At 46.0% G+C, this 15,726-nt stretch overlaps 3 protein-coding genes across 3 annotated transcripts; 2 read left to right on the top strand and 1 right to left on the bottom strand.

The window, feature by feature from the left end:
- Positions 1–129: 129 nt before the first annotated feature.
- On the bottom strand, positions 130–9,869 carry pnpla8 (patatin-like phospholipase domain containing 8). The gene is made up of 10 exons (XM_067254387.1): positions 9,806–9,869; positions 7,431–8,586; positions 7,142–7,291; positions 6,888–7,039; positions 6,596–6,690; positions 6,155–6,326; positions 5,890–5,947; positions 5,550–5,744; positions 1,873–2,068; positions 130–1,191 (listed from the first exon to the last, which is right to left on the bottom strand). The coding sequence occupies exons 2-10, from the start codon at positions 8,400–8,402 to the stop codon at positions 920–922; spliced, it is 2,262 nt and encodes a 753-aa protein (XP_067110488.1). The 5' UTR covers positions 8,403–8,586; positions 9,806–9,869; the 3' UTR covers positions 130–919.
- akap14 (A-kinase anchoring protein 14) lies at positions 8,685–9,516 on the top strand. The gene has a single exon (XM_067254388.1). It carries the CDS (start codon positions 8,880–8,882, stop codon positions 9,408–9,410), a length of 531 nt encoding a protein of 176 aa, XP_067110489.1. The 5' UTR covers positions 8,685–8,879; the 3' UTR covers positions 9,411–9,516.
- A 1,476-nt stretch (positions 9,870–11,345) lies between the features above and the next one.
- Positions 11,346–12,539, top strand: avpr2l (arginine vasopressin receptor 2, like). The gene is made up of 2 exons (XM_067254953.1): positions 11,346–12,204; positions 12,460–12,539. Exons 1-2 carry the CDS (start codon positions 11,346–11,348, stop codon positions 12,537–12,539), a joined length of 939 nt encoding a protein of 312 aa, XP_067111054.1.
- The last annotated feature ends 3,187 nt before the right edge of the window (positions 12,540–15,726 follow it).

Raw genomic sequence — 15,726 nt, 5'->3', positions numbered from 1 at the left:
CAATGAATCACTGAGGGGACAACGAGCATTCCATTCTGACATCTCTATAGCATGTGAGTGTGTGTTAGAGAGAGAGGGTAGACAAGAGAGAGATAGAGTTAATGGTAAAGAATACTGATTTGAAAGGAATACAATTCAAAAAACATTTATTGAATTTTCATGGAATGATAATTTATATTATCAGTAATACTAAAGATTTTCATTTTTATAAGTCAGCAAACAATGACAGGATGAAAGACAGTGATTGGTTCCTGGCTGATGAGTCTGGGGCATGCTCTGTGTCCTCACACAGTAGCAAAGCACAAGTATTAACTAAATGAATCCCCTCCAAGGGTGAATTACATTGTTTCAAGTTTTCTATTACTATTACATATTAGTTTCATTGTAACATTAGTCATTGTTCTCTGGTATCAGACACTGAATGAGGGATAAAGTCAGCACTCATATTCTTAAGCTTAATCAAAATAGACTACACTCAGAGTCTATCATCAAATTTAAAATCGATAGCATGATATAAATTAATTGATAATCAAAATCTAATTATCAAACTATGTACACGAGACATAAGGTAAGATAAATTGAGATACAAAGTGCTTGTCTTCTTTGAGAAGTGAAGTGAAAGGCAGCATGTTTGTTAACACTGTCGTACATGCCTAACGTGTTTTAACACCTACTTCAAGTTACCAGACATGAGGTGCGGGTGAAAGGTCAGTATCTCACAAATACTTACAGTAGTTGGACGTACTATACATGCTAGGTAGCGATGGTAGGTAGTTCCCTTCACAAATCCTCATGTCTACCACACACACACACACACCCACCCACCCAAACACACCTACACCCACACACCTTTAGTACAATTCATCAAATCTTAAACCTTTAGCTGTCGATCTATGACCGTGTACTGTACACATGGCCTCTAGAGCTTAGAGAAGGGAAGTCCATCGTACATGTCGGCCTTGAGCTTGGCCCACTCCGCCAGCCTCTGGATAGCACTCTTCTCCTGGCTCAGCACGCTAGCCGCCTTCTTCAGCTTGTCCTCGTTCCGGATCAGGTAGCGCTCCCCTTCGCTCTGCAGGAAGTCCAGCTTCTCGCGCCGGCTCTCGTCTAACGGGATGTCCTCGGTCATGTAGGGGTTGAAACGGAAGTAGGTGTCGGGGGGGAGGAGAGCATCCAGCATGGTGTGCACCTCTGGGGGGGGGGGGGGGAGGGGGAGAGAGAAAGGGGGGAGAGAGAGAGAGGAAGGGGGGGGTAATGTCAGAGCCCTGATTAAACGTTAGGACTTAGTTAAAGCCTGTCCAGGATAGTAAGTAAGTAAGACTTTATTTATATAGCACTTTTCATACAAGAATTGCAGCTCAAAGTGCTTTACATAAAATCAACAAAAACAAACCAAACTAGCCGCACTCTATCTGCGGTCTCTCGAATCCATCTTAGATCCGAGCTGCCACTTGCAGTTTCTAATACACAAACATGACAAGGGGGTAGACAGGACGAGACTAGAAAGTTACAGCCAAGCAGGGAAGGTCAGGGAGGGGAGGATAAAATGCGACCGCCTTCGTCGAGAACCAAAAAAAAAAGAAAAAAAGTAAGGTTCTGATCGTGCAGTGTTGAGGCCCAGATAAAACCACAGTGAATCCAAACACCTCAAGGATGAGAGAGAAACCAGACAGTAAGAGAGAGTGATTCACAGGAAGTGGGGAGGAGGGAGTGGGGTTGTACCGAATTTAATCTAAAGTTTATAAATAAACACATGGGATTTAATCCCTGTTACATGACAGATGTGGGGGGGGGAAAAAACACCACACATGCACGCACCCACTCAGGCACGGCACACCGCCACACACACACACAACAAGCGCGCGTGCCCACCCTCTGTGTCAGTGGCTGAGCTGATGACGTTGGTGATCTTGGCCTTGAGGCTGGTGGAGGTCTGGTTGTTCTTGCCGGCTGACTCGTAGCGGCCCGTGCCCAGGGACACCACGCACTGCAGGGGCGTGTTGGGCCACAGCAGCTTGCACTCGTGGATGGCCAGTGCTGTGGGGTTGTTGATCAGGAGGCCTCCGTCCTGAATGAACAACACAACAACGGCACACCTCCATGTTTACATGCCCGGACAGTGTTTACCATGCTTATTAATAGAGACGACCCTTATCTGGACCCAACCAAACCTTTAGCACTGGTGTTATCACTCAAGGACAATGAGGGGATAAAGGAAAAGCTAATATTGACTGGGGTAGAGGAAGTGAGGAAGTCCCATTCAGATTGAGTCAATGTGTTTAAAATAAATGTGACGGCTCCATATGTCAGTACCTAGTGTCCTACCGTACCAATAAAAGGTTTACAGACAGGAAACGGCACTCAACAAAACGATTAGATGAACACTGTCTTCCTGTCCGGAGCCTCCGGTTGATGAACGTACCCGCTTCCAGCACTCGACACACCAGACTGGGGAGGACAGCCAAAAGGCAGGCGGCTGCAGGCGGCTGCAGCCCTCAGAGGGAGGGGAGGCCAGACAGAGCCAGGCACAGCTATTCACTTCAGCTTTAATGTGTGCCAATTAACCAGCCATAACCCTGGGGATACACTTGCATGGACTCATACTTTACCTAGAGCTATGAAGTTGTGCGTGTGTGTGTATGCGAGGGTGTGTGTGAGACAAGCAACAACTCGTTAGGGACAGAGCTGTTCTGCCAGGGGCGTCACCTATGGGGATCCCCAGGGTAGGAAAGAGAGAAAAGAGAGAAAAGAGAGAGAGAGAGAGAGAGAGAGAGAGAGAGAGAGAGAGAGAGAGTGTGTGTCTCCTGCTACTTGTCTCTTGCTGGGATCAGGATTTAATGAAACAACCCTGCTATCAAATCAATAACACACAGACACAGCATGGCATGAGCATGGGGCTCATGTTAGCTCCAGGTCTTGCTCTGAGATCTCCACATCAGACCATAATAATCAATCAAACACAGAGAAGCTCTATGCAGCATCTGGGGGCCTGGAGGGAAGGGCTCCCTGGCGAAGTAGCCCCTTGACGGGCAGGCTGACCTGTCAGATGTCGGGATTGTAACCTCTAGCACCTTGTTTAAAGGAGACAGGCCAGTTTGATATCAGGATACTTCTCTACCTTCCTTAAACTGGAACCATACATCACACAGTAGTTCACCGTGATGTGGAGGTACTGGCCTACAACATCTCCACCACAACAACAAAGTCCTCTCCCCAGAGTCAGAGACCTCCTTTAATGTTGACGTAGCCCAATGAATTATTCACCTAATGATTTACGTAAGCAGTTGTGAAAGTCAACCGGAGTGGAACAACAAGGCTAACTCAGGCAGAGGGGGAGGGAGGGAGAAAGAGAGCAGGGCTGTACTCGAGAGAGAGAGAGAGAGAGAGAGAGAGAGAGAGAGAGAGAGAGAGAGAGAGAGAGAGAGAGAGAGAGAGAGAGAGAGAGAGAGAGAGAGAGAGAGAGAGAGAGAGAGAGAGAGAGAGAGAGAGAGAGAGAGAGAGAGAGAGAGAGAGAGAGAGAAAAGGAGATAACGAGTGTGGGTGTGTGTGGCTGTGTGGAGAGAAAGAGAGAGCAAGCAAAAGGGAGAGCGCTCCTCTAACCTGACTGGACAATGTGCTGTAAGCCTGGAGACTAAACAGCCATAAGCTAACGGCTAGTCCCTAATTAAGACTTGCGCAATAACACGACCATAACAACTTGCGAGGTTAATGGTAGCCGTAGCAGCTGCTAGCCTAGCTAATGAGTTAATGTGATGGATATAGCTGGCATAGCTAGCGGTATAAAGCAAGGACTTTAGACTACAGCCAGGGTGTCTGACAGCACTGTCCTTCAGGTCCCATCTCCTGCACTACCATCAGCACACACATGCACACACACTCACACACAGACACACACACACCTCTCTGCTCACTCCTCAGCTGTAAGATGGAGATAGAAAGGAGGAAAAAGGGAGAGAGAAAGGGAGAAAGTGACATAGAGAGTGAGAGAGAGAGAGAGAGAGAGAGAGAGAGAGAGAGAGAGAGAGAGAGAGAGAGAGAGAGAGAGAAAAAGAGAGGGAGGGTGGGTTTCACCTGAGGCTGAGATTCCGCTGCCTGTGATAACAAGCCCACTGGGGAAACAGCCCCACAGGCTGCTGACAGCTACAGCCCAGCTCCTTGGGGTCTGCCACAGCAAACCGTCCGGGCACTAACCACCTCACTAACGACGTTAAAGCCGTGATGCAGATGTCAGTGAGCTGCAGCACACGGCTCCGACTCTTTCACAACACATCAACTCTGCCTCATCTCTACTCAATACCTTTCCTCAGTATCTCTACTGAGACAACACTGCTAAGGCCTGCGTAGCACTGTGAGAAACAGAGCAACTCTTCAGTCACACTGTGTGTGTGTGTGTGTGTTTGTTGCTCTCTTCAGTCACGGCAGAAATATCCGCAGTGGAAATGAGAAGTGGAGTGTATGTGTGAGTCCAGAGGTTCTGTCAGGGGTTCGAGGCAGCCAGAGGTACACAACACACCTCCAAGAGGAATGTATCGAGCAACACAGATAACTATCAACTACTCTCTCTCTCTCGCTCTCTCTCTCTCTGCGTGGATCTACCAGTCAGGAGAGGGGCTCACTCTCCAGTGTGAATGGGTGTAAGCATTACCTCGCTAGGGAACGATACAAGCATGATGAATGTGGGGATTATTGACCATTATAGTCAGTACTGACCATGGCGGTTCAGGCTACAGCGTTGTAAAAGACAACATGTGTATCTTAGAGATGTAATGAGTCGTATATTTAAGGAAGCTTAAGAGGAGGGCAAGGGAGGGTCACCGGGCCTGAGAACAAAATGACTGCCATAAACAACAACAAACAGGACCTATGGGGATTAACCCGGGTACTGGCGCAGTTCTGATTAAAACTACAAAACATGCTGGACTACAAGAACAACAAGCCCCCTGAGGAGGTCAGTCAGCTCGGGTCTGAGTAGGCTGCACCAGAGTCTCTTTAAAGACCCTGCATTTTAAACAACTGAAGCGAGGGAAAAAAAGTGTTTGTGTGTGTGTGTATGCATGTGTAGGTGTGTGCTAAGAGGAAGGAAGGTAGCTGATGACCAGCCCAACTCCACATGGTCCAATGTGGGATTGTCCATGGAAACCAGCGTCTCTATGAACCTGACTGACAGCTGCTTTGGCCCGGTTGCTGACTTCCTGCTTCCTGACCTGGCGGAACCTCCAGGAGGGGACCTGGGACTGACGCATAGGGCCTTCCCAGAACTGAGAGATGAGAGCTGGGCACGCCTGCTACTCTGAATGAGGCACAAAGACATGCTGGTGCCAAGCTGCTGACTGCTGTTGAGGTGGGGGGAAAACACACACATTCAAGCTAATGGGCTGCAGCAATGTCATAGTCTCTGTGGAGCAGTGCTGTGTGAATATGAGAGAGAGAAAGAGGGGAGAGAGAGAGCGCGAGAGCAAGAGTGCGAGAGAGAGAGTGCGAGAGAGAGAGCAAGAGAAGAGAGAGAGAGAGAGAGAGTGCGAGAGAGCAAGAGAGCGAGAGAGATGTACCTGGTGCAGGTCTTTATCCAGGACAAACTCCTGGAAGTACCCGGGAGCTGCAGAGGAGGCTCTGATGGCCTGCCACATCTTGTGTCTGCAGTCTCCCAGGTAATGGGACCTGACCCCAGGAAGCAGGCTGTAGTTCCTGAACACATAGGCCTTCAGAGGGAGCCCACGGCTCACTATCGTGCTCACTGCTGACACCTGGTGGACGCACGCAGAATGGCAAAAACAAACTAAATGCCAAGAAAACACACTGCATTCTGATTATCATTCTCAGTGTGTAGTGGGATTACGTCCAGTGTCATGCAAGGTGTCGGGTAAACAGATGAAGAAAGCGCCAGCTCACCTTGGGGCATTTTGGATCCCTGGCAGACTCTACCATCAAGGACTCTCCCATTCTCTCCCTGGAGCAAACATAACACACAACATAAGACATAACACACAACATAAGACATAACACACAACATAAGACACTGCATCAGTGCGTTTCCTCCATCATTGCGGTATGGAAGGAGCCTGGTTGAACAAGCTAGAGTGGAGGTAACCAGAGTAAAGTATTGAGACGAGGCACAGGAAGCCAGCACAGACTATGGAGGTGCACCCATACTGACTTGAGGATGTCCTCCCAGGTCTCACTGTTGTAGAAGGCGTGACTCCAGCTCATCTTCACTGTCCCTACGATGACGTTCTGCTTGAAGACGTCGGAGCCCAGCTTCCTGTACAGTGCCTCACACTCGTCCAGGGGGTAGCGGTACACCCCCAGCATGAAGGCCAGGATGGCACCTGTGGAGGGTGTGTGTGTGTGGGTGAATCATTACTTTATGGTGGCTTTATCTACAGGACAAAGGTCATGTGTCTACAGTATTATTTGATGTTCCCTTGTGTAGCTTAAATTGTATGTAAGACTTATAAAAGTACAATCCGGTTGAAGCGAACTGTATCCCACTTCAGACTGAAAGATACAGGCTGCTAGGTTAATACGGGTAGTGAATGGTTCCTATAGATGTCCTCAGAGTGTTTTAGAAGGCAAGGAGCAGGAGAGGTGGTCCTACCTGTGCTGACCCCACAGATGTAGTCAAACAGCTGGTGAACAGGCTTGCCGGTCATCTCCTGCAACTTGTGGAGAGTCTGCAGAGCCACCAAGCCCCTGCAAACCAAGCGGCCATGAGTCCAAACAGACTACATTACACACACATCATCTCACACTGGAGGGGAAATCAAAACCGGATGCTGTCTCTGGGCATCTGGAATGCACGTGTAAAATCTTCCCTCTGCAGCAGCATGACACATATCCTGGACTGGCTAAGCTCCTGGTGTGGTGCGAGCCAGGTGTGGTCGCTGTACCTGGTTCCCCCTCCGTCGATAGCCAGGACCCGTATCCCCCTGCCCCTGACGGGGTCGGTGTAGCCCAGCAGGGCCAGGGCCTGTTGGACAGCAGCCTGCAGGGAGGAGTCCCTGGCCTGGCGCAGACGCAGCAAGCATGGCAGCACGCGCTCCTGGGGGGGGTGAGGGTCGGGACACAACACATGGCATGTATAGGTGCACACGCACAACCGACAGTAGGGAATGGACTGTGTCTCTCACACACACACACACACCTTGATGGCCACTCCTCGTGTCTCTGGGAACTCCAGGAGGTGGTATCCCAGCTCCGCCACCCTGTTGGTCAGCAGCCGCACCTCCGTCACCCTCTGGAGACCCTTGACAAGAGCTCTGGTTCTGTTGTCCACACTCACCCTGGCTATGATCTAACACAACACACACATCACCATCGTAAACACGCATCTGTTAATGCTGCTGACAAGATCGGAGTGTGTGCTAATGAGGGGCCGACTGGTCTGTGTCATGCTTCTACAGTGGATATAAAGCTGCTTGAATGTCATGTACCTTCTCTCTCTGGCTCAGGAGCTGCTTAGCCTTGTCCTTTGCAGTTTTCTCCTCCTCCTTCTCTGCCTTCTCTCTGGTCTTCTTAGCCAAGTCTCCGTCGACAGGAGACAAGTCCTCCTTCTCCACAGTAACGCTCTTCGTTTCCGCCCTGAATTTAGGCACCAGTGGGGCGAAGTAGCTGCCCACGAAGGCCTGAACGCTGGGCCCGGGGTAAGACAGGTACTGGCTAATTCCCTTCTTGGGGGAGGTGGTTGGGGCAGGGGTGACTGTGGCATTGCTGTCTGCAGGTGGTGGCTCTGAGGTGGGTACACCTGACTCTGGGCTGCCTTGTCCTGAGGTTGGATCAGTGGGAGGAGGAGAACCAGATTCTATGGCCTTGGCCTCAGCTACAGGGACCAACACAGGGATATGGTCCCCAGGCATCTTCTGCACCAGGCTAGGCCCAACAGCCAGAGAAGCTGCTGGGGGACTGTCCTGCCTCTGAGGAACCCTCTTGCCGTCATCTTCGGGTGCTTTGCTGCCAAAGTAGCTGTTGACATGCTGGGACAGGGAGCTGTAGGTCTCCTCAATGTTGGCAGACAGCGCTGCTGGGTGAAAGAGTTGCAGGGTCTGCTTGGCCACCATGGAGGAGCTAGATCCCGTGGAGGTTGCATTAGCTACCACATTGGATGGTACCTGCTTAGGTGTCATAAAGGGCTTCTCTGCAGTGTGCTTCTCTTGTTGCTGCTGTTGCTTCCCCTCTCGCTCCTGCTGCGGTGGTTCTGGAACTTTCCCCTTGTCCTCCTCAGGGGGTTTCATATCTCCAGAGGCAACGGACTCGCTGGCAGGAGACTCCTCTTGCCCGACAACCTTATCAGCATGGGAGGCGGAGCCGAATCCAGAACTGGTTTTAAGGCGAGAGAACTTGGAGATGAGGTCCGTGCTTCCCACCGCTTTGGTAACGGTGTCCAACGTGGTTCTGATCCGCGACATGCGTCAGCTTACTTGAAGGACAACGATGGATTTAAACAGCTAGTCTACAGACTAGACTGGATACAGCGTAGGTGGATATTGTTTTGCCATATTGGTATGCAATTTCCCATGGGTAATTCTGTCAGTCAGCCGTTTGGCTGGCTAGGCCTGGGGGGGGGGGGGGGAGTTGTACCCTATTTTCTCTCTGACAAAGAAGATAAATTACATGTCAACTGAATAGAGAATTAACATTTTGCAATAAGTACTTTTTGATCATAGTGCCAAGTTTCATATGCACCGATTGATTATGAACAATTTTTTGTGGTTACAGTATTTCACTGAGCCCTGCTGGAATACCCGGATGTACGCCTACCCAGTTCGATGGTAGCCATGGTGACGATTCAAAACAACAATACAAAGTTGGAGAAGTCATGTAGTCTGGCCTAATTTATTTGCCAAGAATAAAGTACTTGTTTGGTTGCAAATTGCTGTCGAGACATGGAAGACACGATAGAAGACCGCCCATCATCTAATCTTAGTTTGAGAGCGAATGAAATTGTGAACACTGTTTTGGAGAACGCACGCAGCTCACTCTCTAAAACAGAGCAAGAGGTGGACTTTCCTGAATACGATATGAAAAACATCGACTGGATTACTTGCCAGAACTTTACCATAGAACTGGGGAAAAGGCAAATTGAAGAATACATTCAAACTTGGGAGGTGCATCCTAGCTGGCTGTTCAGTCTTGAATTTATCCGGGAGAGCGTGCTGGAGTTTTACAAACAGTATCACTACCGGGCTCAGTGGAGCATCCCAACTCGACGCACCCCTATTCCAAAGGCCACTGCCAGTGTATATTTTGTCATCGAAATATCAAAGATCAAACCCCAGACCCTACCCGTGGAAGTCTACTTCATGACAGAGTCTAACCGTCTGGCTCACAGACCGGGGAAATCCAGGTTCAGAGAGAAGTGGCTGAAGGATGTAATCGAAAGCAAGACTTTGCTTCAAGACACAGTGAACTTTTAGCAACAGTACTAGACCAAATTCGTCCCAAATGTGCAGTACTGTCTGTATGCTGTTGCCTGTACAGCGAGGCTAACCGTTGCTAGCTAACATTCACCGTGTCGTAATATCACTGATTTACAGATAAAATATAAAATAATGACCATATGTACACTTTAAACTAATAAAAATGGACACGTTGTAAAAGGCTGCCTCGAGTCGAGATAATTAAGTTGAACAGATTGCTACTTAAGCGTACGTACCATTACTAGCTACTGTAGCTCTCTACTAGTCTGATATTGTCAGTAGCTAGCAGATAGCTACTGTCCTGCTGCTGCGAGCAAGCAAGAGAGCACTGATGCAACTTAAATTAATAAAGACCTGACTGAAGTAATTTGGTTGTAAAAATAAATCCTTACCAGAGTCAAAACTGTATCACCGCTACTAAATGTATCATTTTCTATCTTGTTGTGTATGCTTCCTCATTCAGTCAGACAAATCGGAAAAAACAGGAAGTGCACTACACCATGTGACAAGGCTGTTCGTTTTGATTGGATTACATGTTGAGTGTGTTTACCGTTGAAGTATTTTTCGTAGCACTAGATGGTAGCATCGTTCTCTTGAGAAGAATCAAATCGCACTGTTTATCTCTAGAGAAATCTTTTCAGCACCATGGAGAGGGATAACCAACACACCAAGGATAGCGACCGCAATTTTTGTTCTTTTTAATCTTCGTAGTGTAGGCCTAACCTAAGGTTTGGTCAAACCGATAAGCCTAAAGTGTATCTGGGAATTTGATCCTTGACCTCTACGCTGTCAATAACATACAGAATAATATTTGTTGTCCCTTGTGAGGTGAGTATGTATGATTGAGGCCAAATTGAGGCTATTGTTTAAACCCCACTTTTTTACATCCCCATAGCAACCAGGTATTGTACTTCTACCACCTGAGAGAACATGCTGAAGTGGTTAAAGATTGAATATGAACACAGGTTGTGATTTGAGTTTGCAGCTCAGCCATGCACTTAAAGAAGAATTTGACCGTTTTGTAACAGTAAGTAATTTGTGGTAAAAAAAAAGGGTTCCAAACCACTCCATGTATGGAACCACACAGCTTCAGTATTATTACAGACCATTCTTCTATTGTTATAAAGGCAGGCTACATCATATATATATATAAAGACTAAAGACAGATCTATGGGCTACATGCTATGTGTCTGCATATTCTTTCAGAAACATTCTCTCAGAAACTTTCTTTCAGAAACATTCTTTCAGAAACATTCTCTCTCTCTCTCTCTCTCTCTCTCTCTCTGTCTCTCTCTCTCTCTCTCTCTCTCTCTCTCTCTCTCTGTCTCTCTCTCTCTCTCTCTCTCTCTCTCTGTCTCTGTCTTTCTCTCTCTCTGTCTCTCTCTCTCTCTCTCTCTCTCTCTCTCTCTCTCTCTCTCTCTCTCTCTCTCTCTCTCTCTCTTAAACACTCATACAAATACAAATGCACACAAAAAAACACACAGCAAAATACGCATTGTGCTTCTAAGCATCCTGTAATTATATCCTTAAGAAAGCCATCTACAAAATTTCAGAGGTAAGTAGATGACTATCATCAGAAAGCACGTGTGTCCTGACATTCGTTTTTTTGCATAATAATGACATTCCATTAATATGCACTTGCCAAATGTCAAAAGAAGTCTGTCAAATTGGAAGATGTACTTATGACTGAAAGACATTGAAAACGTCGGCAATAGTAGATTAGTAGCCTGTGGGGTCCAGTCAGGAAAATTGGATTCTGACTCATTTTGAGCACCAGCCGCAGGTCTCCAAGCTTGATTGGCGTCAACACTTGTTGCTGATATGAAGCGCTGCTGCGCTAAAGAGGAGGTTCAGTCCAACGACGGGTTACAACGTCAACGTTCAGCCCCCCAAAATCTTTTTAAGTGAGCACAGCTAGTCAAAGAACATAACATGAGTTTGGAGGCGAATTACACTGGTAATGGCAGCGGTGAACGAGGACAGGCAGGGGCGACGGAAGAGGTCAAGACGGTGGGACACTTTGCGCTTGTCAAAGCGGCAGTATTGGGGCTGATTTTTGTCCTGGCCACCTGTGGAAATATGTTCCTTCTGCACGCTATGTGGAAGAAACGAAAGAGGAACACTCGGACACATCTGTTCCTCCTGCATCTGTGCATAGCAGACTTGGTGGTCGCCTTCTTCCAAGTCCTGCCGCAGTTCTCCATGGAGATTACGCACCACTTCCGCGGCTCCGACTTCGTTTGCCGGGCGGTTAAATACCTCCAGGTAGTAGGCATGTTCGCTTCTACCTACATGATCGTAGCCATGACCATAGACCGATACCACGCCGTCTGCAGACCCATGGTTTCGTTTTTCAAGAGCTCGTTCCGGAGGTACCTGGCCATCGGCGCGGCGTGGCTTATCTCTCTTGCTTTCAGCACGCCACAACTTTTCATATTTTCTCTCCAAGAGGTGGAGGACAACCTGTACGATTGCTGGGCTACCTTCATAGAACCTTGGGGTGGCAAGATCTACATAAGCTGGATCACCTTATCGGTGTTCCTTCTACCAGTAACGATACTGCTCTATTGCCAAATCAAAATCTGCTTTACCATTTATTTCAACATTAAAAAAAAGTCATTGCAGGCTACCGAGAGCCAACGCCGCGCAGGCACTAAAGGGATGTCCAGTGCAATGCCAAAGACGGTGAAAATGACGTTTGTTATTATTATTGTTTACACCATCTGCTGGAGCCCGTTCTTCGTGGTCCAGCTGTGGTCTGCCTGGAGTCCAAGTAACGTACCTATAAACGGTCAGTCAGTCACACAGGAGAAAAGTACACATTTAGTATCGTAGTAAACTATTAAATGCAATAAATATTATAATTTAATTGTAATCTAGCCAAATGTTTTGTAGCATTATAATTGAATATGTAATGTTTATGCCTCTGCATAGGCCAGTAAACCTACTTCACATGATTGAAGCCTCTCTTCTCCAACTTTTCTCTCCTTCTCCTTTCCTTTCTCCTCTTCTCTCCTGCCTTTTCTTTTCCTGTCCTCTCCTCCAGGACCAGTGTTTGTTATCATCATGTTGTTGGCTAGCCTAAACAGCTGCACAAATCCCTGGATCTACCTCTACTACAGCTAAGACATATTAAAGATGACCTTCTATGGAGAGGAAATCCACCTCCCAGTAGACAAAGGGATTGTTATCCTACACAAACAACACACTGCCAAATTAAACTACACACTATAAACAGTTGATCGGTGTAAGCTAAAACAGCCATAAACAAACCTAACATCATTCAGTTTCAGTGTGCAGAGGCCAGAACTGATAGACGAGCAGTGCCCATGGGCTACAGGCTGGTATCGTGCCTGGCACTGTTGTTTAAAACATCCATAACCTTATTACACTCACATCTACTGGCAGTTTGACTCGTATTCAGGCCTAAGCTGAACCACGTGTCTGCTCCTCACAAGAGAGGAGTTTGGTCAGGCAGATGCAGGATGTCTTGGGACTTCCTTTGTTGAAAGTTCTGAGGCTCATGCTATTGTTTGGATGTTGAACCGAATGAAGTTTAGAGAGTGTAATATGGATTCAGCCAACCATGAAGCTAATCTCAGCCTTCGTCAGTCATAGTTCCTGGACACTGTTCCAAAACTGATCTGCATTGATGTTAGTGAGGTTTTAGGATACACTAATACTAATCTGTACAATTTGCTTAGGTTAAACTGTGTGTATAGTAGTGTGTATTTTTCTTTTTAGTTGCCTACTATTGTTCTTTGCCACAGTTGTTTTCTAAAATGCAAATGTATGTTTTTACTCAACTGTAGAGTTTTAGACCAGAGACAATTCTTTAATATCTCCGAGGTGTAAACATATTTCCTTAGACTTTGTGGCTTGGTTTTTGTTCTGAAAAGTGAAATGTGCCTTTTCTAAATTGTGTCCAAAATAGGAACTACATGTGTCATAGCAAAGGGTCTCATGTAAAATATACTTTCAACTATTATTTGCAAATAATGTAAAACCATTATTTATGTATAATTGTACTTGGGGGATTTTGTGTAGAATGATGGCAAAATAATATACCAAAATGAAGCAGGTTCTTTCTTAAAGCATTGGATACCACTGACTCATGCAAATGGCATAATTACTTAATCTAAAATTAGAATGATTATTGTGCTCCCTACCTGCCCAGTGCCTGCAGCTTGTCCAGTATGTGTTAGTGTCAGTCAGAGTTAATAATGTTGGTTATCTAACATCTGAGTGGAAAGATCTGATACAATTATGTGTCAGTGCTAATCATACACTTTCAAAGAAACTGGTTCTCTTCTTTCACTTGGAAACTATTGTTGGCATTTCCTCAGGTGTATCTCTAACTCACTTAACCAGAGCATGAGGTCTTTCACATGTCTGATAATGACTGTTCTTTAGACCGAGGATAATGGGCTGGTGCTACAAGACAGAGCCTTAGTTTGACAAATATGGATTAGGAGAATCTCGCCAATGTATTAAAACCACCTCATCCTAGATCATAAATGGTGGTATGCATCGATATTAATGTGTACTTCTGGATATTGTGTGGACGGCAAACCCCCTATAGTCATCTAAAAAGTATAAAATATTATAGCCGTAATCCTCACCTCATGTTGTAACTTGTCTTACAACCCAGTAAACCCAATTACCCCAGAGGAAACCCATACATATTATTCCTTCTTCATACAGACTCTTAAGGGAATTGTTTGATATATTCAAAGTGTTTTTCCTCCAGTCACAGCCAGGATTAGTTCTGATTTGACTGGCATTACGCTTTCATAAAATCAACCACGCAACATGCAATTATTATAAACATAATTTAACTTGTTCTGGATAAGAGCGTCTGCTAAATGACTAAATGTAAACTTTCATTAGAGAGCAATGCCCCCCCTCCCTGAATTATGTTTGTAAAGACTAATGGATAAGCAGAGTTTGGAGATCTCCTACGTCACATACTGTAGGTTCAGCTGAAAGGAACCAGACAGTTCCTGGGAAGGATAAACAACATGTCTCTTTCTATAGAGGAGTAAAGTATAACAGAGGAGACTGAAGCCAGGCCTCTCCTTGCTAGTACCAGCCTTCTTAATATCAAGGGACTTCTGGCTAACTGTATTTGATACAAGTCTATATCAAAGACTCACCTACAGACCTCTTGTCGCATGTTATTTTGAATAAAGCGTAACTCATTTGATGGTGCAGCCCTGTGTTGCACCACTGTGTATGGTTGTTCCTATTGTCATTCCTTATGGTTTTCATAAGGATAAAACTAGTTAGTAACATATCCAGTTTTTGTCCTCTGTTTGGGTGGGGCATAACTGTTCCACCATTCAGGGCACCTCTCTCTGCTCTTATCAGGGCTGTATGCTGTAGTCTCAGAGCCCATGGCTGTCTGCAGTCTAGATAGCAGCCTGGAACAGGATTAGTTCTCTTACTGGGCCTGAGACACAAGATTTCTGGTGATTCAGACCGAGCCCCAGGCCTGAAGAACCAGGACACTGGTCACCCTGCCGTGAGAGCTGTGAGCTCATAGAATATGTCATACTCATGAAGAAATGCTGAGGACACAAGAGCTTTGTACTGGAAAATACAAACACTATACACAGTCTTCTGTTGTTCCAGGACAATTATTTGAGGATAATTTTTCCATCTAAAGTTTATACAATTTTCTGTTATTCTACTGAGACATGCATATACAAAGGGGAGTCAAGGCAAATGAGTTTTTGATAACATTACATTAGCTATTGTTGATGTTGTTTCCGATAAGGTGGTCCAGTAAACTGTGGTTAAAGCCTAGGTAGTATGCTAGACAATTAATAATATTGAATGGAACTGTTTTGGCACTGAGGGACCAGACAAGACACTCACTCTAATCAGAGTGTAGATAAAAAAAATCGATATCCTTATTTACTGGAACATGTGACACTTAAAACAGTATCCCACTGTCTCCAGCATCATAAAATTAAACAGACATTGTCAATACTTTCCACATGCAGTAGAGTGGTAGACCAACCAAGATGTGTGAAATAAATGACCTTGTTATGAAACACCTCCAATTCAAGACACTGCATCTGAATAACACGTTAAGTCTAAAAACTGGTGGAAATGTTGATTCATACAAGGATAATGGAACTCTTAAATAACTGACGACACAAACCTCTCAGAGATAAAATTAGAAACTCGTATCATTATACAGAAGACGCAAATTGCAAACTTCCTGATGCACATCACTAAACTGAGACGATACACGATATCCCACAAAAATGGAATGCTTGATATGAGAATAATGAGATGAGAACAG

The sequence above is a fragment of the Osmerus mordax genome, chromosome 17, assembly GCF_038355195.1.
Source record: "Osmerus mordax isolate fOsmMor3 chromosome 17, fOsmMor3.pri, whole genome shotgun sequence".
NCBI classification, from domain to species: domain Eukaryota; kingdom Metazoa; phylum Chordata; class Actinopteri; order Osmeriformes; family Osmeridae; genus Osmerus; species Osmerus mordax.
The sequence above is the reverse complement of the archived record's forward strand: the minus strand, read 5'-3'. Positions and strand labels throughout refer to the sequence as shown.